This window comes from Lonchura striata, chromosome 1 (assembly GCF_050655825.1).
Source record: "Lonchura striata isolate lonStrDom1 chromosome 1, ASM5065582v1, whole genome shotgun sequence".
Taxonomy (NCBI): Eukaryota; Metazoa; Chordata; class Aves; order Passeriformes; family Estrildidae; genus Lonchura; species Lonchura striata.
In genome coordinates, this window is record NC_140703.1 from 15,210,957 (window position 1) to 15,237,432 (window position 26,476).

The window sequence follows — 26,476 nt, forward strand, 5'->3', positions numbered from 1 at the left end:
TTTGGGATGCCTCCCTAGTGCATGAGCAGGGGGTGAGACAACAGAAGCAGTAGACAGTGCAGCTTTTCCTGGGTAAAGCTTTTAGCTCCATCACTCCAGTGCCTGCTTCCATTTCCCCTTGTCCATTACAGGTGGTGGAGATGGTCAGAAACAGCGGGAATTCCGTTGTGCTCCTTGTTCTGGATGACGCATCCTATGAAAAGGCACAAAAGGAGGGAGTGAACTTGGAAGAGCTGGGTCAAAAAGCATCCACAGGACAGCAGCAGGAGCAGCAGTGCCCACCATCCATGGCCACTGCAGCTCCACAGCCCCGGCTCTGCTACCTGGTGAAGGAGGAGACAGGCTACGGCTTCTCCCTGAAAAGCATAGAAGGTGAGAGCCTGGAGAGAAGAAACTGGAGATAAAATATAAATATGTATATATTTGGCTGCAGGGACAGAGGCAACCACAGTTAATATGTGGGGGCTAGTGCGGAGACACAAACTGTTCTTTCTAACAGAAAGAAAGTGAGGAGTAGCACGATGAGTTCAGATTTATCTCCAGAACACTTCTGTACAGCATATGCAGCACAAGGTTTCCTGAGGACCATGCTTCTCATGGGGTGGAAAACAGATTAAAAAAAAAAAAAAAGAGAGAGAGAAAAATAATAAGCTATTTTCTGCTTGTTATTTAAGCCCACTTAACAAAACCAAACTAGATACACACTCAATGTGCTATGTTAAGTCCTGTTCCATTCCTCAAAATCACCTCAGGAATCAGCACATGAGATTCTAGACAGCTGTAAGAAATACTTTCCCTGATTTGTAAGTTAATTTATCTAGAAAGAAAAGGATTTTGAACCTTTTCCATATATGCCTTTTTTTCCAAGGCCAGTCAACGGAAGAGGGAGGTCTTCTGGAAAGCACCACCTCTAAAGAGCCCTCTAAAGGCTATTTTGGAATCCAATATAATTGAGAGACCAAACATAGAAGGCTTCCAAACACAGGAAGTTATGAAACGCATAATACAACAGTAAAAGCAGCTTCTCTCTTCAAAATAATGGGGGAAGTGGAGGATGGGAGGGAGCAGGATGCAAATCCCTTTCAACTATGTTAATCAGCCCTTTTTCACCCCTAGTAGGGAAAGAAAAACCATTTTGAGCTGCAGATAGTGAACGAATATCTCCCTCTACCACTGAAGGGATTTTTCCAGGCCAGAGTAAGAGACAGAGGAGTGTCTGTGTGGAAGGTTTGTGGTGCTCCTGTAATATGTGTGCAAGCAGAGACCAAGAATCTCCGAGGACATCAGTGCTGAGTTTCCTTAACCACTATATTCAGGCCTATTGCAGTGACTTGCCCTGTGTAATGAGTTTTCATTTATTTTAGGACAGAAGGGGTTGTTCATAGTAGAGCTTTCATCACAAGGAGCAGCTGCAAAGGCTGGTGTCCAAAATAACGATCGCCTGATTGAAATCAATGGGAAAAATGTGGAAAATGACACCCATGAGGAAGTGGTGGAAAAGGTATTGATTTATCTTCTGTTCTGGCCTACTTTTACAGCAACCTATCAGGGTTACTGAGGAGGCCAGGCTGGCTGATTTAAGCACTTCACAGTAAATCTTGGGAGCTGCTGTTCATGCACCACCAGCACACCAGTGTAGCCCTCTGTGCTGGCTGTGTTATCAAGCGGCCTCTTGAACTGCCTCTCAATGAACATGGCCATCAAGACAGGCCAAAGAACTTTAAATAACACAAGTATACTGCTGCCAGGAACCCTATTAAATCAATTCATTTGAATTCATTTGAACAGAAGTCCTGGAAATGCTGCTAATGGCAGGAGGGCAAGTCATCCAATGTAGTTTCCAGGGCAGGAAGAGGGAAGCCTCTGATGACAGTCAGCATGGAGCAGGGAAGATTTCATGATTTTAGACAGTAGTCCCCTTTCTCCTGTGAAGAAGTCCAAAACTCAGGAAATTTACTGTGCAAGTAATTTCACTAATTGGCTGCAAAGAACATTGCTAATGAGGCTTCCAGCTTTCCGCTGTTGGCACTGCTAAAACACAGCTGGAGCTGAAGAGATTTCAGAGAGCCATGAGACTCCAGCATTCCAGCAGCATTCAGTGCACACAGCTAACTATGGAATCATACACACCTGTGTTGCTTTGAGCTACTGCAACACCACCAGCAGAGTGACACTGGTTAAGATGAGTAAAAAGAGCACCCATTAGAATAGAAAGGACTAAGAGAAAGACTTGGAGAGGTTGAACAGACAGGGAAAAAAAAAAAAAATCTCACCTCAGAATCAGTAATACAGGGAGACAGAAGAGGATCATGAGTGACAGAAACTTGAAACTCCCGTCACTGTAATCTAAAGCAGTGGTATAGATAAGTCTGTATCACAGAGTTTCACACCTAGAATAGCCAAACACCATCTACTCAGGCTCCCTGGATTCTACAGCACTGTATGCCACCCCTATGGCCCTCCACAGGTAATTCCCTACAGGTCAGGAACACAGTATGAAATATGGAAAATTTTCTCATTCATTACATGCCCTTGATTTTGTCATGGTCCACGTATCTGACAGGAAACGAAAAATCAATTTATAGTAGCATGGTGTGGACTAACAGCACCCAGACTCCACTATATATCAGTGCACCAGTTACCAAATATCCCCAATTCCCATGTGCTGTTGAAGGGGTGACATCTGAGACTGTACATGTGCTGTCACAGGTAAAGAAGTCTGAAAATCATGTTATGTTTCTACTTTCAAATGAAGAAACAGACCGCTATTTCACAAGCCAGAGGATGGCACTGAGCAAAGAGAGAGCCAGCCTAAGGTTGCTTCCCCTCAAACCACGACTTATTGAGATCCAGAAAGGAAAAAACGGGTATGGATTTTATCTACGGATGGAACAAAATACTGGTGGTAAGATCCAAGTTAACACACAGACCATGACATTTGCTGTACCATTTATTCCTAGATGATGTTTGCAGCCTCATTCTCTTTGGTTTCTTACTGGTCATCTTCAAGAAAAACAGCCTCAGCCTGAAGAGCAATTCTGACCATTTACATTTGCCATGCTTTTTAATGTTTTTAAAACTCACCAAGCTCTACCTTCACAGCAATCTTTCTCCCCTTCTTATCTCAGACCATGTAATCAAAGATGTGAATTCTGGAAGCCCAGCAGCCGTGGCAGGTCTAAAGGACAATGACATCTTAGTGGCTGTCAATGGCGAGCGAGTGGATGGGCTGGATCATGAAAGCGTAGTGGGGAAAATTAAGCAGTCTGAGGAAAGAACCTCCCTGTTGGTGGTGGATAAGGAAACCGACAGCATGTACAAGCTGGTAAGAAAATGCAAACTACTGCTAGGAACTGATAATTTATCACAATGAAACAGCCAATCTGCTCTGACACTTTCAACTAGCAGGAAACATCTAAGAGACACCTGCATTCCAGCACCTCCACTTACACTGAAACAGTCACTGAACACCAAAATCTTTGGACTCTTCCTGATGTTTATAGACACTATTGGAACAATTCTAATACATCACAAATACATCACAATTCAAATACATCACAAGAAAGGTTAAGGTCTGCTGTTAAGACATCAAATTCAGAGCTACATGACTGTGTAACCATTTATGAATAACAATCATAAATGATTGTTCCCTTCTCACATAAATCAACACTGCAAATTTCCACTCAGAATAGGGAAGAATTCTTCACTGCAGCTAAAGTCTGAGTTGTTAACAAAGTTTCAAACAAAATATGTTGAGCATGAGAGCCAGAAATAAATTTCACAACAGAAATTTTTGGTTTAATGTCATTTTTTCACTTCTTTCAGGCTCAAATTTCCCCTTTCTCATACTACTACAAAGCTCAGGATTCAACCCCAGCTAAAATGGAGGAAAGAGTGCAGTTGCACACTGAACAGAAAGTGAACCACAAGCCAAGGATCTGCAAGATGGTGAAAGGACCTAATGGATTTGGCTTCAGTTTAAACATGATCAAGAACAAACCTGGATTGTTCATCACTGAGGTACTAATGAAGAATGAGGAGCAAGGAGAAGCTCAAGTAGTCTGTTGGGCAGCTTCCTCCCCTCCATATCCTGCAAACAAATGCAAGAAAAGCCACAGAAGTCTCCTTTCCAGTGTTCTCAGATCAGAGCTAGAATTGTTTAAGTCAGACTAAAACTGTTGACCCAAGATAAAAAATGAGCACCAGAAAACACTCCTTCTTTTTAGAAATCTAGAGGGATTAGTCAGCTTTTGCATAATTTTTGCTTTTATTCATGAGTCTGGCCCACTAAAATTATTTTAGACAGAATTGGTTTTTACTGTAGAACAGCTTAATGATAGAAGAGACACCTTTGCCCTACTTCTACCCACATTCTGTGAATTCCACAGCTGGTAAAAGTCAAACTCCTCCTGTCCCAAATTACATCTGTAACTTCAGCTTTCTTGAGATAAGGGGTTCCACTCATTACTAAGGGATCTGTGAATTGTACTAAACATTTAAGTTATTGGACAGAGACCTCCAAATAGTACTAAACACTGAAGTTATTGGACAGAGACCTCCAAATAGTTAGAAAACACTTTTTCTACCTGTCTTCATGGTTCTGCCATGCCACATTCCCATAATGTAAGTCTATCAAGATAAAGAAACGTTTTAAAATTTCAAATTGATGGGCTCTGTTACATCTGGGCCCACTGCCCATCCCAATTCCTTCCTGCTCAACAAATCTCCCCTTCCCCACGCTTCTTTCACCATTCTCCAGGGAAAGCAGTAACACAGCTCCCCCCCAGCTGTTCAAGCATCTTTCCAAGCTTTATGCCAAGATGCTTTGAACTCCCCTCTGCAGGTACAAAGCCAGGGACCAGCTGGCAGAGCAGGTGTGGAAAACAACGACTTCCTGGTGGAGGTGAACGGAGTGAATGTGACCAACGAATCCTATGACAAAGTGGTGGCAAGGATCCAAAGCACTGGGGACAGACTGACACTGCTGGTATGCAGCAGAGATGCTTACAGGTACTTCCAAGGCCAAAACATTCCCATCACAGCCTCCATGGCAGATTCAGACACTCCTGAGCCTGCTGCTCACACAGAAAATCATCCACCAGAGCCAGAGAGGAGCTCACCTGAGCCGAGGGAAAGGGTGAGTAATCCTGCATTAGGCAGATGCTGAGGGATCACACATGGGACAGAAAAAACACTTTTTTTTTTCAGGTAGTAAGTTTTCCAGAGCTAGGATTGTTAACTTGAGCATGGATTTTTCCAAGTTATTAAAAGGAAAGCTGTTAATTATCACAACTCTTTTTTCCCCCACACAATACAGGTGAGTATCTTTAATGCAATAGTAAAAAATCACACAAAGAACTCACATATAAGAGATTTTATGGAACAAGATAATTCAAATACAGTAATCCCAATGATGGGAAACGGGCAATACAATTGTGGAAGTGGAGGGGAAAGTGCTTAAATACACAAAAAACATAAACAATGTTTGTGAAAACCACATGAAATATTTCAAAATTGATCACTTTGGAGAAGGAACAGCAAGTGATAGGTTATGATGACATTTTCTACGCAATGTGCCGTTTTGAAATTATTTTACTCACTTCATGTCACTAGAAAGAATCCAAAGCATGACTAAAGTCAGAAAAGCAAGGTGTTAATTCTTGAAACACTTTTAACCCTCTGTGGTCAACCTTAAATATTAAAATGCTTATTTTCTGATCATGCAAAAGAGACAGACAAGGTAAGACCAATAGTGTTTCCCATTTATTTTTCATTAGCCTTGTCTGCAAGTTTTTCCAAGAATGTCTTAGTCCCCAAGCTGCATTTTGCAGAAGTTAGCACTACTTTTGAGTTCAAATTGAGCAGCTATGGGAATTCAACAATAGAAACCCTCTTTTGAACAAATTTCTCTCAAAATGTACTTAACCTAAAAACCCTTTAACGACAAAAATGGTATTTGTTGATTCCTTCTGCCATCTAAACAAGTGCGTGATTAGTGCAGATGAAAACAGGAGTCTGCAACAGTGCAGACTATCAAACATGTTTACAAACTGAAAAAAAATCACATCTTTGTTACTCCTCTGCAGGCAAACTCATCCTCCTCCTCCCAATCAGCTGCCTCCACAAGAGCTGACAGTGACAACAGCAATGACACAAAGTTATGAAGAGACAAAACTATGCCAAGAACAACAAAAAAGAAACCTGCCAAATATTGTTTTCAGTTCATCTTTGCTATTCCACCTCTCAGAACTTGGTTGCTCTAAGGAGTACCAGAACCGTAAAGGACTGCAAACCCTTGCTGCAATAAACACTTCAGTGTAACTTGCATCCATTTAGAACTCTGCTCCACTGGCACACTTTCTGCCTTGTGAAATGGGCACTCCCATCACTCACTTCTGAAAAGGCTTAAAGAACTGCAACTTTATAATTAAGTGTTCTGCAGCAGAAGCTGGAAATGTTTTATAGATTCGTAAGCATCTCAGGCTGTTATGGATAAGCTCTTTATTAAGAGCAATTGATTTCTGCCCATGTCCCAGGAAAGACAGCTCTCCCCCTAATCCAAGTCCATCACCTCAATCTTGGTGGCATCTCTGCTTACAGCGGTGGTGCAGATGCTTTGAAATGGCATAAGCCCAGGGTACTCTGTGCATTATGATCCTTTTTCCTGCTAACATTGCAGAAACTTCCTTCCAACATTAAGCTAACTTTGTAATTCACAACTCAAGATGTTTAATCACTATTTTGTATGCTCTGCATACAGCTGTGGATTAGAACAGTGTATGTAATTCAGTCTAACCCCAAGTCACCACCATGCCGTCCTGAATGTGACATAAATTGTTCTGCAATACTGCTGCTGTGCACTTTGCTTCCTTGCTGTACACCTAAGACAATACAGAAATAAATTCTTTAGAGTGGTTATTTTCCCCACTCCAAGCCTTACTCTCACCAGCTACAATTTATGTTCCAGAACAATTATAAAACAAAGCCTCAGAGTGGCCATGGGAACCTAGAAGTTTAAGTCACAAGAGTAAAATTCCTAACATACAATGTAAACAAGGCATGGTCTTCAACTCAACACTGAATTCTTCCAAAGAGGAACCCAAAACTTCAGTTTCACTTATGCAGAGAGAGAAAAGAAAGTTTACATTCAGTAACAGAAAGCAAATCTCCAGTTCCTAAGGATAGTAGGTACTAGTGATACACTCTAGCATACACCACATACAGAAATGGAGCTCTCTCCACTCCACTCCTGCTGGACAGCAAATCCCAACCACCTTCTGGCTCAAATCCAGCCAAATCTTTGGGACTGACAAAAAACAACAGTAATACTCGCATATTACAAACACTTATTTAATTCCACAGACTCAAACATTCAATTCCAGAATTGCTGTCCTCCAAATCCCAATTATAAGTTGATTTTCAAAAGAAAAATCGCATTTCTTGGTGCCTTCTGTGAAGATGGTGTTCCAACAGTAGGAGGTGTTCCCTCAGCCAGCCTACCACACAAGCTCTGACGCCCCTGCATAGTGGTGTGTCCAGGATTGCTTTTATTGCTTGGCAATTAACTGTTTCAACTTTAACACACACATCCCCATCCCTTCCAGCTAAACAAACAAAACGAGCCTCAGAGCTTGATGATGACACATGTGGAAGTTCAAGGAGCCAGAACACACAGAGTAGTCCTGTCTCTCCAAGGTTTGCAGTTACACTGCCAAACACACAGAGCAGTCCCGTCTCTCCAAGTTCTGCAATCCACAGGAATTGCAGCAGTGCAGCTGACAGGACAGAGAGCAGTGCATGGCTGCCATTCTGCCTCAGAGGGCCATATGCTTTTCTGGGGCTTGTTTGTGTGCTAAGTAGAGAAAGAGGATACTGGACAGGGCACTAACTAGGAATATCACATCAAACCAACGGTGGTAGAAGTTGAACTGGAGCTCTCCCAGGACCTCAGTAATAATGGTGCGGTATTCCGGAGGCATGCTCATGCGGATCAGGAGCACTGACGACACAAAGTACATTCCCTGGAAGGTAAAACAGCAGTTACTGCCTCACCTCAGCTCTGTGGCTGACAGGGCAGCACACAAAGATCTGTCATGTGTTTAAACACACACAAGGTATGCATGCAGAAACGCACACGGGCATGCCCACGGCTCTCCATACTTACCATTATCTGGGCTAACAGCAGAACAATAACATTGGAGGACTTGCTGCTGGAAATGGCATAGAAGAACTAGGGAAAAAAAACCCAAAACCATTGGAAACAAGCAGTTAGGTAAGTCTGACCTCCCTTAGGACAGCATTAAAGGAAGATACCATTCAATACCTGGCATTTCAAAATACCCTATCAAAACCATACATTCTAAAGGGCTACCTGTAAACTACTTTCTTAAACCTCAAACTTTCATAAGCCCTAGTCTGCAACAATCTTCCCCAGCCAGCTGCACCTTGTGTTAAAAATCACAAAACAATACAGAGAAGTTTAAGCATAGGTACCAAAGACCAGATCAAGTCAATGAGTCACATGTCTGTTAATGCCTTTCAGTCCTACCAGCAGCTTAAATTAAGTAAAGCAAATGCTTTTAATTACCATCTCATCAACCTTACTAATAAGCCTTGGCTACCACAGCATTTTGAACCCTTGCTTATATTTACCACTTATTTAACACCTAGATCCCTTCCTGACAGACTGGGGAAATATCCTGCAAAAGGTATTCTTCCTACCTTCCTCCCTCTGCAAGAATTTATATTTAGATACCTAAACATAAATACAAACATAAATACATATTGACAGTTTATACAGTACTTGTTCCATCAAAAGGTAAAGATCTGATAATTAATTTCTCTATGTAAAACCACTTAAGAGTCCTGGTTCTTACCTTTGTAAGTGTGATTAACAACCCTCTAATAGAGGTAACAATGATTATTCCAACAAGAATAAAGGAAATGTGCTGAGACCAGAATTTGACCTGTAACAACAAGAAGAAAAGAGTTAAAACTTCAACATTAACTTCATTTACACCACATTGTATAGCTGCCAATGCTTCAGGGTCTTTGTCTCTGCTAATTGTACAGGTAGGTATCTATTGTATACAAGGTTTATATAACAGACATTTCCACAAATGTATTAGCAAGTGTTTACTCCAAACACAAGAGAAGGAGATTTAGTTTATACCAATCACAAAACCCCCCATTTTCACAGATTGTGTAAATGACAGACCACCTATTCACATAAAAAATCAAAAATACTCTGGAGCTGAATGTATTAATCTAAGTGGATTGTCTAAAGTGCTTCTATTTCTCCAAAACAAACACAAAAATAAAAACAAAAAACAAACCAAAAACAACAACAACAAAAACATCACTGCCTCTCTGGCAAGACCACATCCCCATCCCAGCACAAAATCATTGTGAAAGCAACATTCATGGTGCATTTTTCTTTCCTCCTCAATAAGTTAAAAGCCAAAGCCACATTCTCAGGGTCTATCATTTTCTCCCTAGCAGCAGGATGATTTTATTTAGATAAGATATGAACTGCTGAAAAGACTGCAAGAATTAATAAAGGCTCACATCAAACTGGATTCCCAGGTAATTTACAGTGATCTCAATTCCTCTTGTGACTGGATCAGTCTTCCCCACACGGTCAAATACAATATTGATGGTTGCCTGCAAGAGAGATGGATTTACATTCAAGCAAAAAGGCAAAAGCATTTCTCACTCTCACAGGTGGGGCTCATGCACGACTCTTCTATTGTACCACCATGAAAAGGGCAGGGGGTGGTCAGATTGCTGAAGGCAGCACAAACACATCCATGTAAGAATTACTGGAGTAATGCTGTATATAAAAAGCCACATCCAGAGCTTTTTTCCAACCAAGGGCCAGTTTCTTTCAGATTTTCTGGATTTAAAGAAACTAGAGCATTACTTAATGAACTGCATGTGTAGCATGATCTATGCAGGGTATATTTGCATACATCCACAAAAAATGAGATAAAAAATTTACATACCATGAAGATTTTCCAGACACAGTAGATGGAGAAAAAATAGCCCAAAAAGTTAAAGTATTTTCCCTGAAAAGTTTTGGAATACTCTATTCTCTCCTGGAAATACAAAATAAGAGATAGGGAGTAGAACATAAAAAAACATGTCATTTTCACAATCACCCATAACATAAAATTGTAATGGAGCACGAAGAGTAGCAAACACAGCCCTATCTTTCTACATCTTTTAATTAAAATGTTTCTGAACTCTTAAGTGTTAATTCATAAGCTTCTAAATAGTTATAGGGCCATGGAGAAGACTAAAGGATGGATCTGAACTGTCATCTAGCCCCAAAGTTAAAGGAACAGATCCTCACTCCACTGCATTACAACATTTCATCATTTACCTATTGAACAGGTTTCAATCTCTCATAACACATGTACTCTTTCAAACAACTCTGACCTCCCAACACTCATCTGGGCAGTTATTTACTGTGTACCTTTGTTGCATGCAAGTCAGCAGTTTCCAGGAAAAGCTGACGACTCAATTCTTCCAGGGCATCCACTTCTTGCTGGATAAGGGACAGATCTGGCAAACCAACATAGTCAAGGCTACAACACATAATGAATTCTTAATTAAGAAAACATTCCCTACCTTCGGCTCAAGGACCACATCTAATGGTTTGGTTTCCTCTAGATCCAGATCAGCTTTGTCATTCAGTCTTCATGCTCCTCATTAAAACAGCAACCAAGAAATCTCAAGGATGAACTTGATGCACACTACTCCAGTTTAAGGAGGTAGGCAGGACACAGTATTTAGGCAGTCATGCAACAAACTCTTTATTTCTTTGCCTGGGAAACACATCACAGAATAGAACCAGAGCTCTCAAAAACTGCTGCTCCACTTTGACCAGTGTCCCTTGCCACTGAAGTGCATCTCACAATATGTCATCTCAGATCATCTTCATAAACGAAACTGCTGAGATTAGTGATTACTATGAAGAGTCTGTCAAATAGCCAAATTCTGATTTTAGCAGCTAGTGTGTGTCGTGGTTGGTAAGCAACTCTGATAGAGAAGTACAGACCCTTGTCATTCCCAAGAGATTCCTTCTACAGGGAACTGGATGATCTTTAAGGTCCCTTCTAACCCAAACTATTCTATGATTCTGTGGTAAGTGTGCACATCAAGTCTCCCCTGATCTGCTGTACACCTCACCCATGGTGATGCAACAGAGCATCTATAGAGCAGGGCAGAAACATAAAACCTCTGCCTGTGTCACAGTGAAACTGTGCCCAAGGCCGGGGCAAAAGGTCAGACAGTGCCAGAGAACAAACTTCCCAGAGACATTAGGCTTGAAATGTATTGAAACACAAATGTTTTGTGACTGTCCCAACTAACACTCTACCTCTCAAAACAAAGAAAGCTGGATCCACCTCCCAAGGCAGGTGCCAGCATGCAGATGAAGGATACTTTCACTGCCAGGAACAGATGTTGTAACACTTTTTATCATTCCCCAGAAGCCAGTGGGTCTGTTATGCACTTCTCCTCTCTGGAACATTGTCCTGTGAGCCACTGCTATCCTGAAAGAATAGAAAATGCAAGTCCTTAGGAATATAATATTTTTATGAAAAATCAAAACAAGAAAAAAGAAAAAAGAATCCACCAGTTTCTTAGAAGATGCTGTTAAACTAAATTCACCAAAAAGAGATGGCCTTTTTTCCTTCCCCTAAACACCAATCCCACTACATAAAATTATCCTAATTGGGTCTGGAGTAGAGCCCAGATCTAATCAAGTGAGATTCAATGACACACTTCCCAAGTCTTCCATTCAGGATCCTGTTTCAATCCTAGAGGAATTTAAACCCAGTTAAAAATTCAGAATTCAAATGGATTTCTCAATCATACGATTAGTTGCTTTCCTTTCCTCAAACACATGACTGTGTTATCTCAAGCTCAGGAATTAGATGACTTCTCATGCTCCTCCCTCCCCTTGGACACCCCTTCTTTATCACGGCACATCCGCCTTTTCCATGGAGCTATGAGCTCTGGATGGTGTGCAGAGCACTCTCTGGTATGCTGTCACCCACTGCTGGGCTGCATGACAAGCTGCTATGAAGCACAAACACACAAATCCATCCTTGGACTGAACCACTGGATGCCTCAGGCGATCTGAATGTGACTCCAGAAGCGAATTCCAACAGCTGCTGCATATCGTCACTCACACTTCCATGCGCACCACAGCATAATCCCCTCGAGCAGTGCTGGCTTCTGGTCTCGTTCCCTCACATTTCTCCCCACTGAAATTTGTGAGCAAGGTATCCATTCCTAAGCTGAAAACTATTCACAGGGTTCTCAGGACGATCCATGATTCTGTGGGATTTAGTCCCTTTGTTGTAGCTGTAGCTGCAGCCAGCATTGCTACATTTGGCACTGAGCCCTCTTCAAGGATGTTGATAAGCAGTGCAATAAAAAAAAATTTAAAATCCTTCCATCATTCCTTTCACATCATCAAAATAAACACCCTTGGGGCACCCTACATACAGATAAAAGCACATATGGCCACAGACTACAAATAACAGAGATCTCAGAATCCTGATAGCTGCCAAATGTAAGAAATGCATTTTTAATCCTTGCTTTCTTCACAATACACAGATTCACATGGTCCATCCTAAATCATCCACAGCACTGCAGCAAAAATGCACCCAAGTCCAGGTGAAACACAAGGCTATAAATACACAAAGGTAAATCTTCTCTTTCTAGATCTCTATATCCACACAGCAACAGTTCTGGAGACCTCACAGAAAGGATCCCCAGACAAACACCACCGTGATATTTGTGTCACATCAGCTGATCTGACTCCAACATGACACAAATAAAGCAATGCCAATCACAATGCTGGCATTTCAAACCTCAGGATTAGTTATGTCACACCTGTAAGAATAAGTATAAAGAATCTGACAGCCTTAAAGGTGAGTTTCCTAAAGGCTTTATTTGATGGTGCTCAGGAAGGAGAGAAAAGTGATTCCTGTACAAAACCCATCAGAACAACTTTCACCAACTATCTCCTACTGACTAGGAAGCCAGCATGAATAAGGGTTGGCATGAGAAGAAATGTCAGGATCAGCAAAGAAAACAAAAGCCTTAGGTTCTACTGCCTTGCAACTCTTGTGCTCACTGTTAAGTTCTGAACTATCAGGAGTACTGAGAAGGTGGCCAGCAAGCACATCAGTGACATTTATGGAACTGCAACATTTACCCAGAGCTGGAAAATACTGCTATTCCCACTTGTTCTAACAATTACTCGGTTGCAGTTGGACTGATACATATCTAACCTTTTGAATTTGGCTTTACATGAGCAAATAGTCCAATCATGTAAGCCCACTGCTCCCTGTCAAAGCAAAAAGGAGAATCTAACTTCTGCTATTTCTTGCACAGTTCTGAGACTACTTAGTTTTGCACACTGTTTTGGTTTTTTTGTTGTTTTTTTTTAAACATATACATGAGTTTCATTATAATTCCCAAGTGATTAATAAAGGGCTCTTCATAATAGTTGGGAAGTTGCCATATCCAGATTTCCTGGCCAAAGGAAGGCACAAATGTGCTAGTTAGTTACCAGCCTCTGGCATCCTTTAACCCCAACATCACTCTCCCTGGACCAAAGAACCGAAAACATTGTACGAAACAAAAAAACAGTCAGAAACAGCACTACAAGCACTACACAGTATCTTTTAACTCCAAAGGCAGTCTTTTAGAGTGTGCTTCCAGTCAATTACATCAATTAAGCCTGAGTAATTAAATTCTCTCACTACTTACCATCTCATACATGACTACAAACACAAATTTGTTCATTGCTTAACATTTTCAAAGGGGAAGGAGGTTTTGCTTTAACTACACTTCCATCAGCTAATACTCATCAGCAGATATATACATGGTGATAAATTTGGCAAGGTTAGGCTACCTAAAAGCTCCCCTGCACATGTTAAAATGTTCCATTGAAACATTAAGGCATCAAAAGTAAAGTTTCGGAGACTGTTGTGTCAAGACAGTCAAACCTTTGAAGTGACTCCAGTAACTGGATTTATTCTGCACTACTGGCAAGACATGATATATGTAATATTGATATGAAATATGCAGACAAAAATCTTCAGTATAAATGAAACTACATTGTTTCTAAAAGTAGGGTGGTTATTTTTTAGCTTGGGGAACATGGAATAAGCTAAACCAATGCCAGCAGAGTTCTGATGGCACACTGGTGTACTATAGTATATCCACATTAGCAATGTTTTGCAATTCTGCAAAACTTAACCAACATAAACCTTGCTGTTTGCAAGAATATAGCTGTGTCCACACCAGCTCACTACCCTGCTTCAGCTTTGGCCAGGGTCCACCATATGTACAAACCACTTTCTGTCCTGAAACCACGAGTAAGAGCCAGCTGTAGTGGCCTAAGGCTCCGTGACTCCGCAGGAGAGGAAGGTGCCCATCCAACAGATTAGTTATGCTGCCAGCAGAGAGCTACAAATGGTGTTGGAAGCCTAATCTGTGCCACTGTAGCCACAAAGGGCACTACTTAGTGTTGAAAACAGTCATTTATCAAGCCAGAACAAAACACCACACAGCTCAACCCAATTCAGATTTCAAGAACCATCTCATACCACACTGACTGCAAATCCTTGAGATAAATAATTCCATGCTACTGTTGTCCTCTCACCTTTTTTTCTTGCTAACAATCATGTCCATAGTCTGAAGGAGTCGTCGCTCCAGAGCCAAAATATCTGCATCTGTTACATTCCTGCAAAATAAAGACCCCAATTAGGCTTGCTACCCCATTTCAGAGATGTGCACATGCCTATGAGGCAAAGAAAAGCCTGTATAAAGGGAATATGCAGAAGCAGTGGAAATGGTTCTAGCACGCAGACATGACAACAGCTAGATTCAGAAAAAAAGTAACAAAAAACTTGAAACAACGCCACAGGAAAAGCAAAAAATAATCTCAAAAAGCTGGACAAGTATTTCACAAGGCTGCAGTTACCTGAGAAAGTAGGACATGTAAGTGTATGGACAGTTGACAGCCCCAAATCCTGACAGCAAAGCCATGAGTGTCACCCCAATCACACCAACACGGCTGATGAGCTGTTCTATAGATAGGATTCCTGAGGGAGGGAAAAACATGGCATCAGCAACCTTGCTCTCTTCACCCTGCTCCAACACTTTATGCCTTCCTAACATAACACAGAGCTGCTTAATTAATCTGACTGCCTTCCCACTGCAATGACCCCAGGTAATGGGAAGGACAGACAGGGACTAAGAGAAGAAAGGGGTAGGAAGTCTCCGTCAGAAATCACCGAACCCTGGTTAGAAACAGCGATGGGGAACTCCAGCTATGAAGAAACTTAAGACAGATATATAGATATGCAGCGAGTACTAATTATCAATATTTTGGTTCCAAACTAATAAAATACGTTTGCCATTTGCTGAGGTGGGAACAAAGATCATCCACCAGGCAGTTAAAAAGGAGTGTCTTCCAGAAATTTTGCTATTATTGCTATTATTATTTGCCAGTTGGTCCTGGCAAACTGGCCTAAAAATGTCTGAACCCCCATCCCATTGGAAGCGACCCCTCCAGATCAGGCACAAGCTGTGCTTGTAGGACAGTGGGCTTGGGAAGCTTAAGCTGCTCCTGGCTGTTGAGTGTTCATCTGGTTGACACAAACACGTTGTTGAGGTGACCACCAACAAGGTCTTCTACCTGAGCACCAAGTGGACCCTAAAACATGTAATTCAACACGAACATCAAGCCTGTGCTGTAACCATCACCAAGCACTGAAACTGCATTTATTCTTACCACAGACCTCAACCTGCCTTCCCAGGATACGGTGCCATGTGCAGTAAACACCACTCACTTTTTAGGGAGCTGGTTATAGAGCAGCTGCCACACACAGCACATTTAGAGCTTACACGATCGCAAAGCTGAGATGGCTGAGCGCCAAACCACATTTCATGCTTCAGAGAAGTGGAATGAATGATGAAAACAAGGCAAAAAGACTTCACAAAGGGAAACCGAGACACGCAGTCATGTGCAGCTGCACAGAGATTTACAGGAGCTACAGAATGTGCTACAATACACTGGCCTTTTGCCCCACACACTGTCAGACTGCAGCACTTCAAAGAGAGGTGCCTTCAAAATGACATGACATTCCACTGGTTGGAGCAATGCTTCCCCACGAAACTCACACATAAAGTGAATTAATGTTCCATCAACTCAGACAGAGGTAGGAGCTTTATTAGAATATTGGTGTGTCATTAAGCATAACCTTCCTTCTACTACAAGCTCCCAAACTCAGGTTTGTGAAATAAGTTCAAGGCAGCCTTTGCTCAATGGTGCACTTCTCAGCTGCAGGACACTACCATCCCCATCCCCACCTGCCTGAACTGGGTCACCACTCCCCAGTGAGGCCCACAGCAGCCTTGTCTGTACATGCAGGACAGGAGAACCCAAACAATACAGCAGGGAACAAACATGTAGAGTCCTTTGCTCTACCCTCATGTCTACACCTGGTAGGATAAGGCACTAGAACTCTTAAATGGAGGTAACACACCCTGTAAAGTACAATTTAAAACAGAAAACACCCTACTACCCATTCTGGAAATCTGCAGGTGTTACATAGCCTCCCAGAACTTTTTGGTGACCTAAAGAGCATTAGATAAACCCCATGGCTAAGTTTCCACTGGATTGTTGCACTCTGCCAACTCAAGCACCTTCTGCAGCTCACATTGGATGCAGGTTTTTCTTGGCAATGCAACACTTTGCAGAGGGATCTGTGCTATACATCAGTTGCTGGATTTCAGAGGCAAATTACACAATTACAAAACACAGACATACATTTTCTCTGAGGAAACTTTTAGGATCACAGACGAAAGGGTGAGCAGACCCTACAGCAGTTGGTGTCCCTCAACTTCTCATGTGAGTACAGCATCAAGCAGCTTCTCACAGAACAGAAAGACTAAGTTGAGCATTTTGCATGCAGACAGACATATTCACCAATTTCTGTGAAACTGACTGAATTTCACCTGTGGGAAACAATATCCAAACAATTTTCCAGTGCAGGGAAAACAGAAGGGCAATGTAAGTTACACAGGTAACACCAGTGACAAATAGTCTGTTTCTAACAGCATTACAATCCTTCAGCACAGTCAAGTGTCTCAAGGGTTCAGCACAGCCAGGCACATGCTAACTCTGCTGGACCCAAACTAGCCCAAGTATTTTCACAATGAAAATACTCATGACCACAACAGAGACACCCAAGCTATTTCTGTACACAAACAGCTCTGGCATCCAGTAGGACTTACCAACCCACACTCCAGTCCCGTGCAACTGCACAGCCTCTGGGCTCAGGCACAGCAGGAATGTGTACCAGAGCCAGCACAAATGCCAGGCCCCTTGCTGGCTACAGTCTGTGCAGCTCTGGAGTTTAGGCACACTGCTGTGTTTCGGACACAACTGGACAGCCACTTATGCTAAACTCATCTGACTTAAGCCACAAGAAAGAAAAACCTGACTAAAAAAAGTCAGATGAAGGATAGGTTGATGATCTGCTTCTTAAATAAACTAGGTTTCGTCTCCACAGTAGAAAGAAGTAAGTAAACAAAAATTGTGATCAGCTTTTTTTGCAGAGATAAGTTTCTGTGCTCTCAAAAGTACACCATGTCCTTACATAGTCTAGGATCAGTTAGGACTTAATTCCTTCAAGTGTTCCTGTGGTACTGAAAGAAAACTAATGAAAACAATCCAGATGTATCCATCCATTTCTATCAGTCTGATAACCTTTACATTGCAGATTTCAAAGCAGAGCAGACCCTTGGTTCCAGGAACAACTTTCTTTCTACAGTCCCAGCTGCAGAGATGGAATAATAATAGCTCCAAAATAAAAGTGAAATAACAAAGTCTATTTGCAGGAGGGAAGAAATCAGCAAGAAAATGAAACTCACCATGTTTTGGGCTGAGGATTGGAAACGGATCCCCCAACTTCCAGAAGAAATACATGAAGGTCAACCAGACAACACATGCAAAAAGTAGTTTCTGTCTGTGCACTAATAGAGAGGAAAAAGGGAGTGTTTAAACTAGGCTCTTCCTTTAGGGCTTTTTAGAGCTTGCAACATTTCTACACTGATCTAAATGCTACTTGGAGAACTGGTGGCCAAAGCAGGTGTCACCTGACAGCACACCCCTTCACCTCAAACAAGGCTCCACTGTCCACATGGGACCACTTCACTGCTTCTTTCTTGTGTGATCTTGAATGTGAATCTTAAATATTTCATCTTCATGGCAAAACTACACATTTAATATTCCCAACCTACGTGCCTAAGCTTCACACAAAAGAGTGATGTGTATCACACATCAAGGTGTGATGTGCATCACAGCTCAAGGGTTAAGTGTCCATTAGCCCATGGAAAAGGCCTCATCCAGATAGCAGAAACAAAAAAAGCAAAAGTAATTTACTGAGTTTTACTGCTTCAGACGTGATTTATTGAGCTTCCCTGCCTCATTTCTTTTGCCCCCTAGCAGAAAAACACAGCCCTGCCAAGGGTTGCAGAGTTTTGGCTGCAAGCTTAAAATAGCAAAGGAACAAATCCCAGTAATATTACTCTGAAGTGCTCAACTTTGTTGAAACCTGTGAAGAAAAGCAGCATTTGCTGGGGTCACGTTAAACATTTCCTGATTGTTCAATGAATGGTCCATGATAAAGTATGAAAGTCCAAAGAGAAGGTATTTAACCAGAACAGAAGCAGGGCAAGGAGGGAGGTACGAGGACAGAGACCAGAATTATTTCTCATTTGTATCCCTAATGTCAAATTAGCAGCTCCCTTGCCACAAACCAAGTACTCACATAATCTGATATTGCTCACAACAAAGTAACCAATGTAGAAAGGCACCATGAAAACTAGGATGAGCAGAATGACACACAGGTTCAGCTTCCAATGAAAATATCTAGAGCTGAAATAAAATCAAAATACTGATTTAGCACAAGTTCATAATACAACAAATTTCTCAAAGAAAATTGCATGTCAGTGAAATCTTTTTACCTACATTAAGCAATGAATAATATTGGCTTAGCATATAGAATATTATGGATTTTTTTTTTATTAGTGTGGAGGAGAGGGAGTTGTTTGGTTTGGGGCTTTATATAGTTTTATTTTTAAACACAGAGGTCAAGAATGTGTATTTAAAACTAAACAACTATCCAGAAAACCACACTGGGTATTTTATCAAGTACTGTATTTTCTATGGTGACTACTGCCAGTTGCAGCATGATTCATGTGACTGACTGTTCATCTAGTTGAACAGTAAATCAAAAAGTATAAGCAGTAATTAATTTTCTAATGAACAGCTGAGTCAAAAAAAAAGCCAATTCTTATTGAAAAGACTAAAAATATTTCATGTTGATAAGTCAGCATGTTCCACTTCAGAGTGAACTGTCTCATCTGCAAGACTTTGCAAAGCAAGGTTTTATAAATACATATACAGATTAACATGATGAATACTCCTCTGACCAAATCAGAGTAGTCAAATGCAGGTGAGATTCATCTTGGCTGAACTGACCTTTCACTTTACTTGAACAGAAAAATACATGTCCCCATTCCCAACATTAACTCATATCCTTTTCATCCTAAGGGAAGAAGAAATTACAAGGATCCTTGTCACTTTTTCCTAACTAATTCAGAAGCAAACATTTTCATCTATACTTCAGTCTAGTGCTTTATTGAAGCTTATAAAAGCATTCTCCTCAGTGATCTCTCTGGCTACCAGCCCCATGTATTAATAACACGCAGAACTAACATTACCTTTCATCACTTCTGTACTTCTTGCCTTTCAACCCCTTTGACTGCTCTCTTATACTTGTATGATGAGATAGAATAAGAAGAAACCCAACTTAGCCTCTGCATGTTACTGTTCTATCTTCTCTTCCGTATTGACTTCCAAAGAAGAGCTTTTAACATCCCCTTTATGTAAAAGTTCTCACCCTATTGTTAAAAGGGGATTCACCTTTGATTCACAAATCCTGCATTGTTACAGACGTACCTTTCACTCCAAAATTAGCTTCACATCTTATTCACTCCTCTGACCACCAAAGAAAAACCAGTGCTTAAAGATTCTGTAGTCTTTAGCATCTGAAAAGTGCTCTTAGTATGATCTGAAGAGTTACAATACTTCCATAAAAGAAGTAATTTCTTTTAACTTGACAAATGGAGAATGTCAAAGGCAAAAGCCTTGCCCTAAGGACCTAGACCAATTGTTAATAGCAATTGCATGGAAAATTTAAAACTTATGGCTACTAGTCCCATATTCTGTCAAATAAAAAAATGTTCCTGCACAAACATCTTCCTTGAGCTGCTGACAGTTTTCTCCCATGATTTCCCCAATCCAAGACAAATCCATTAGTTCAGAAATTAGACTGAAGATGCTGCAGAGCACAAGGCAGGGCAGTCCCCAGTAGGCTCCCAGACTCACCTGCTGTTCAGCACTCCCAAAATCTCAAAGATTATGAGCTCAAACATGGTACAAGAGAAGGCAAAAGTCACAGAGAAGATCACCTGGACCACATACTGTCGTACCTGCAATGCAGAGAACAATCCAGAGACATCAGGCGTTTACATTTCTGGAATGGCATCCTGATTTCCTCAGATAACAAACTAAATCACAAGGCATGACTGCCCACAACTTGGTCTCTTGCTTAAAGGCACCAAGCCCTTTATCTGCTTAGGAGGAAGCCAAAAGCTTCTTGGAAAACAGAGGGCAAACTCACACACTAAGAGAGCTCTTTTATATCAACCTTAGATTTAAAAACAAAATCCACATCAGAAAATCTGCTGGGGTCTGAATTTGGCTTGCACTTAAACCATCTCTAACCTAGACTACAATCTCGTACTCCACTATGGATAAGAAAACGGCATTTTTATTCCCCACAAGGAATTCAGCTGCAATTGACACATCTCACTGGATTTGATTTTGTCTCAAAAATTTCAGTCTGTATAAACTGGGCTTACCCACCTTTAAAAGGCAACACAGTTCCCTCAGTTTCCTATTACCCCTGCATCTCCACCATATTTCTTTTTATTTAACAGTAGCCAGTGTAGAAACTGGCTACTGTTAAATAAAAAGATACTGTCAGTGGCCACAGAAGAACCCATTTCTTCAGACATTTAGGAGTCTTTCAAACAGAAGCACAAGAGGAAATTAAAAAGAAAGTTAACTGCAGATAAGATAAAAGGGATTAAAGAGAGGAATAAGGCTAAATGCAGTTTTTAAAATATTTCTATAACTGGGAGTATTTTTTACGACACAGACTTGTAATGAAAGGTTCCTTCTCACCTCATAATCTTTGAAGAGCTTTCGCATGAAGAAGAGCCACCCAAATCCAAAGAACAGCACCTGCAGGAGAGATGAAGCACTCAACATTTGCATCCTGCAACTCGCCAAACACAAACCCACTGCACTGCTGACTGTAAACTAAACAAATGGAAGGAACAGAGCTAACCCAAAGTACCCAAGAGCCACAAAAGATTAACACCTGCCAAGGTACCATGGAAAAAATAATGTTTTAAATATCTAAGTGTAGCAAACACAAAATGCTATAGTAAGGAAGATCTCATCAAGACAACAGAGTTTCATGTTCCAAAACTCTCAGAATTCCTCAGTTCCTGGCCTGCCAGAATCCTTTGCACTCTTGATTCTTATTTCACTCTTGTAATCTACAGAATTAAAGACAATGGGTTTTTTACAGGAAATACAGAAATGGAGTGAAAGCAAATACTTGAATGCCCACCACATACACAGCTTCTAGGCATGAGTAAATGTTATAAAAACATCTGCTGTTTCTTGTAGACTAGAAGTGCAATGAATATTTTGTAGAGGTCTTTACAGTACATCTGGTTAGACACCAACACATTGTGGGTGAAAGATGCTACAGGGATGATCTCTAAAGTGGGGAAAAGGCAGTGCTGAATGCCTCAAACCACAGTCTGGTGCTGCAGGAAGCCACAAGGACAAGGCAGGTGAAGCAGAAAAAGTCAATAACACTTCGCTTTTCAGTGGACATAAAAGAACATTACAAAATTGGTTAAAGTTTCTTCACACTCCAGAAGGGATCAACTTAATATCACAGCTATTTTGCAGATGATTTAAATGAAGTAAACACAAATTGAACAAGGTGGCCAAAACTGCAGTTACCTGTCTTCAGAGAGTAAAAGGGGACTGTGTTGTCAGGCCTCCTGTGGCAGTCCCATCTATTCCTCATGAGACTGAAAGGGAGTGTAATGATTTAAAAGAACCCAGGCAAAAAGAGAATTCAGGAAATACTCAATATTTTTTACAGAAGTAGCTTTGTCCAAGGCAAAGACAAAATTCAGTATATGTCAGACATCACGTAATAAAATCAGTTTATCTCCTCAGAGCACATGGAAAAAGCCAGAGCTTTCTGCCCACCCTGCCATGGAGATGAGAATCATCCAAAGACAAAAACAAAGGAATTATTGTGCATTACTTCCCTGCACATCAGGAGTAACCACAGTAGCAAAGGTAACACACTAACATGATTTAAAGACAAGGAATACCTGGAATGCTGGGCAAGAAGATCAAAGACAGCTGCCTTGAAAGAACAACTGAAATAGGAATGAGGTCAAATGAGTGATTTGTAACAGCTGCCAAAACTTGTTCGAGGAGGACTTCAGACTTTAAAGTAGCTGCTAGCAAAAAGGAAAGATATTCCATAAGCCTCCTATCTAGGGGTCATAAGCTAAATAAGTATGATAAGCAAATGAGATCTACATAAAATAATTCCACATTTAACTGTAGGAAGAAGAAAAAGGTAGAGACAAACTCTTCAAAAATAAGTAAAAGATGAAGAGATAAGTAGGTACAATAATAACCGAAAACTAAACAAAAAGATTAGACTCCCCTTGTGTTAGGGACCATACAAAAGCAAAGAAAGACATTTGGGTAGAAGTTCACACTCTGAGACACTGCAGGTGAATGTGACATGTAAACTTAGCAAAATCTTGAGCATTAGACAATTACATGCAGCAACTCGAACATATAACTTGGTAGTGTTAAAGATAACGAGAGCCTTCAAAGCTGTCATCATAAATGAAAGAAAAGCTATTAACTAAATTAGAACTCAAAGCAAAAAAGTGGGAGTTTTTGTTCTGGGTGAACTGTTAACAGTACCAAAGCTATGCTCTAACCCTAACCCAAACCCTAACTTCCAAGCCACCAAGAGTGATAAACACGTTGTAAGCAAAAATCAGAGCATTATCAAATGGGAGGGCATTGTTCTTCTAAGAAACAGCCAAAAGCTGTCCTGAAATTGTCAGGAATTAGGGTTGTGTATCAAAGTTTACCTAAGACAACCACCTGCTGCTGAAATGGGAAAGGTTCCTTTTCCTCAGCTCATCACTACAGAACAATACTTTCACACCAGCTCAGAAGATTAAAGATTAAATCAGATCCCTCTGCGATCCACTTAAACGCATTTTCATCTGCTCCAATCGTCTAGGGTCAGTATTGCCATCAAGGTCCAGCTTGCCCGCAGCCTTGCTGAGAAACATCAGAAATAAACCAAGCACCGGGCAGAGAGCAGCAAGGTGAGCAGCAAGGCGAGCTTCCAGTGCCAGCGGGAGGAACTGGAATTTAACTGGAGCGGAGCCCGGCGCTGCCCGGCTGGGCCCGGCCCGGCCCCGCCTGAGGGTCGGCGCGCCCCCGGCGCCGCCCGCGCTCCGCCAGCCCGCACAGGGCGCCGGGACAGGCAAGCCCGGTGACGGCGGGACCTCCCCGCTCCCAGCGGCGGGGAAGGGCTGGGTACCTGCGAGGTGAACATGATGCTGGAGTCGATGAGGAAGCTCATGGCGGCGCCCAGCACGGCCCGGCCCGGCCCGCCCGCCGCGCTTCCGGCTCCGGCGGCGGCGGCGCGCAGGCGCGCGGGCGCGTGCCGCGGGCTCGGCGCCCCGCCCTCCTGCCGGCGGGGGCGGGGCCGGGGAGGGGAGCCACGCCCCCTGGCGGCCCGGCGGGGGCGGGGCCGCGGAGGGGAGCCACGCCCCCTGGCGGCCCGGCGGGGAGCGGGGCGGGGCCGCTGTGGGGGCACGGCGCGGGCGCGGCCGCTGTGGGGGCACGGCGCGGGCGCGGCCGCTGTGGGGGCACGGCGCGGGCGCGGCCGCCAGCCTGAGCCCTGCGCCGCTCCCCGGTCAAACTGCTGCGCCCAAAGCCGCGGGAAGGGCACCCGCTGCTGGCCCGGGGGCAGAAGGAGGTGTACGAGGCACAGGGAGAAGGGCAGGGTGAACGCCGCCCCCTGAGCTCCCCAGCGCGGGAGGGACACGGAGCTGTTGCAGCGAGTCCTGGGGAAGCCACCGGGTTAATGGGAGGGATGGAGCACCGCTCCTGTGAGAAAAGGCTGAGAAAATTGGGATTGTTCAGCCTGCAAAAGGGACGGCTTGGCGGTGACCTAATTGCAGCCTTGCGGTGTCTGAAGGGAGCCTGCAAGAAAGATGGAAAGATGGAAAGATGGAAAGATGGAAAGGGGCTTTGTACAAGAGCGTGCAGTGACAGGACAAGCGGGAATGGATTCAAACTGAAAGAGGGCAGGTTCAGATTAAGCATTACAAAGAAATTCTTTCCTGTGAGGGTGGTGAGGCACTGGAACAGGTTTCCCAGAGACGTGGATGCCCCATTCCTGGAAGTGTTTAAGGCCGGGTTGGGTGAACCTCTGAGCAACCTGGTCTGGTGGGTGATGTCCCTGTCCATGACAGGGGTGTGGAACTGGATGATCTTTAAGATCTCTTAAAGACCCAAACAATTCTGTGATTCTGCCATTTTAGCACCACTGTGACTCCTCTGCAGGAGCAGGGCAGCAGAGACACCACAACTGCTCCTGGCCCATCTTCCCCCGTAAGGGGAGATTGATGGAGCCCTCTGCATCCTCCTTCCACACTGAGAACTGGGCTCTGGGTGCCTTTCAGGACATTCAATTACAATATATCAAGGAATGGGGCCAGAAGGGAAGCAAAAGTGCAGACAGGGAATTTCCTGATGGCTATCAGTATGAGATTCAATCCTTCATGTCATAGTCATGTTCCCGCTTGACCTTCATGGCATCTGAATATTTTTCTTTTTTTCCTCTTAAATACACACTTTGAGGAAATGGCCCCAGGGGACACCAGGGGACATTTTTTCCCCTAATGTTTAATTTAGATTAGACATTAGGGGAAAAAACATCACAGAAAATATTGCAAAATATTGGAACAGACTAAGCAAGGAAGTGGTGGAGTCCCAACCCCTCTGAATGTTTTAAAATCATGGATATGGTGCTTGAGGGCATGGTTTGATGGTGGTGCTGGATTGGCAGTTGGACTTGATGATTTTGGAGGTCTTTTCTAACCTTAATGATTGTGATTCTGTGATTCTCACCATTGCCACTCAAAACTGTATTCAGAATAATAAACAAGAGGAGAAGAATCAAGTTGTGAGTTTAACAAAGCACAGATCCCCTGCTGACTGAAAATCAGGAAACTTTATTCATTATAACTCATTTCACTAGGAAAACAAATCTATGTTTGGTTGTGCTAAGTTACCAGATTAATCCCACAGTCTCTGATTACTTGGCTTTCTGTCTTTCTCTCAGACTTCTTGGTTTGAAATTTGTCTCCTTGTCTGCAGTATTGCAAAGAGCAGAAAACATTCCATTTTGATGGAGAAATGAACTGAGGGAGCAGGTTATTGTATCTCAGCTGAGACCTTTTATTTTACACCTTCTGGTACCACTACCAGTTAATGCAGAGCTGAGATCAGGCCTTGCCTGTTCTTTCTTTCTGTATCTGCTACTTAAAAACTGTTGTTTCCTAAAGTGATGAGATTCCTGAGTTAGGAGGGATTTGTGGTTGTTTTGTTCTGTGCTGGTAGGTTTTGGGGCAAGGTTAGCTGTTGGTTGCCTTTTAGATACCAAGGTTAACAGGAAATCCTTTAAAAATAAGTTATACAGAGCCAGATACTGATCTTATTTATGCCTTGGCAACTCAACTTCCACACAAAGGTAAAAAACAAGGCAGAGTTTGGTCATAGGTCTTAAACTTTCTTCTTTGCATGTGTTTGGAAATAAGCTTGAATCATGCCTCTGCTTAGCTGTAAATTACTGATACTCGAGCCTTGGGAGAAACACACAGGGAACAAGATAATTCCTATAGGAGGGACCCAGCCCTGCACCCACCTCTCAGCCCCAGGACTTCTCCTTCAGGGAAGACAAATAAACAAAAAAAAAAAATAAATAAAGAAAAGGGGAAAAGAAAAATGGGAAAAGAAAAAAAAAATGGGGGAAAAATGGTGAAAATAAAAGAAAATGGGGAATTTATTTTGTGCTGTTTCTCTTTAGTCACTGATGTGCACGTGTGGGGAGAAGGGTCCATGGCCCTTCACAGGTACAAAGGCAGCTTCTCAGTTATAGTTATTCTTCCA

The 26,476-nt window shown here is 42.3% G+C and overlaps 2 protein-coding genes across 9 annotated transcripts in view; one reads left to right on the top strand and one right to left on the bottom strand.

Annotated features, from left to right (window-relative positions):
* The window catches only part of PDZK1 (PDZ domain containing 1), a 13,963-nt gene extending 4,629 nt beyond the window's left edge, over positions 1-9,334 (top strand). The window contains exons 2-8 of one of the 2 annotated variants that reach the window (XM_085560035.1): positions 132-372; positions 1,365-1,501; positions 2,710-2,905; positions 3,129-3,325; positions 3,826-4,020; positions 4,844-5,010; positions 6,087-9,334. In XM_085560035.1, the coding sequence (XP_085416161.1) occupies positions 132-372; positions 1,365-1,501; positions 2,710-2,905; positions 3,129-3,325; positions 3,826-4,020; positions 4,844-5,010; positions 6,087-6,321 (1,368 nt within the window). In that variant the 3' untranslated portion in view covers positions 6,322-9,334. Of the gene's footprint in view, positions 1-131; positions 373-1,364; positions 1,502-2,709; positions 2,906-3,128; positions 3,326-3,825; positions 4,021-4,843; positions 5,138-6,086 lie in introns of both variants that reach the window. The other variant, XM_085560098.1, reaches the window with a different exon arrangement.
* On the bottom strand, positions 5,360-23,930 carry GPHRB (golgi pH regulator B). Of its 7 annotated transcripts, none has more exons than XM_085559526.1 (15): positions 23,838-23,930; positions 22,591-22,638; positions 21,350-21,409; positions 20,489-20,592; positions 18,867-18,973; positions 17,968-18,069; positions 15,011-15,131; positions 14,690-14,770; positions 11,449-11,558; positions 10,478-10,566; positions 10,005-10,097; positions 9,568-9,663; positions 8,877-8,966; positions 8,165-8,230; positions 5,360-8,021 (listed from the first exon to the last, which is right to left on the bottom strand). In XM_085559526.1, exons 3-15 carry the CDS (start codon positions 21,374-21,376, stop codon positions 7,815-7,817), a joined length of 1,293 nt encoding a protein of 430 aa, XP_085415652.1. In that variant the 5' UTR covers positions 21,377-21,409; positions 22,591-22,638; positions 23,838-23,930; the 3' UTR covers positions 5,360-7,814. The 7 variants fall into 7 exon arrangements, with proteins under 7 accessions (XP_085415652.1, XP_085415572.1, XP_085415702.1 ...); XM_085559446.1 differs by having other exon boundaries at positions 22,208-22,638; XM_085559576.1 differs by lacking the exon at positions 22,591-22,638 and adding an exon at positions 23,377-23,389 and having other exon boundaries at positions 23,454-23,930.
* Between the last annotated feature and the right edge of the window lie 2,546 nt (positions 23,931-26,476).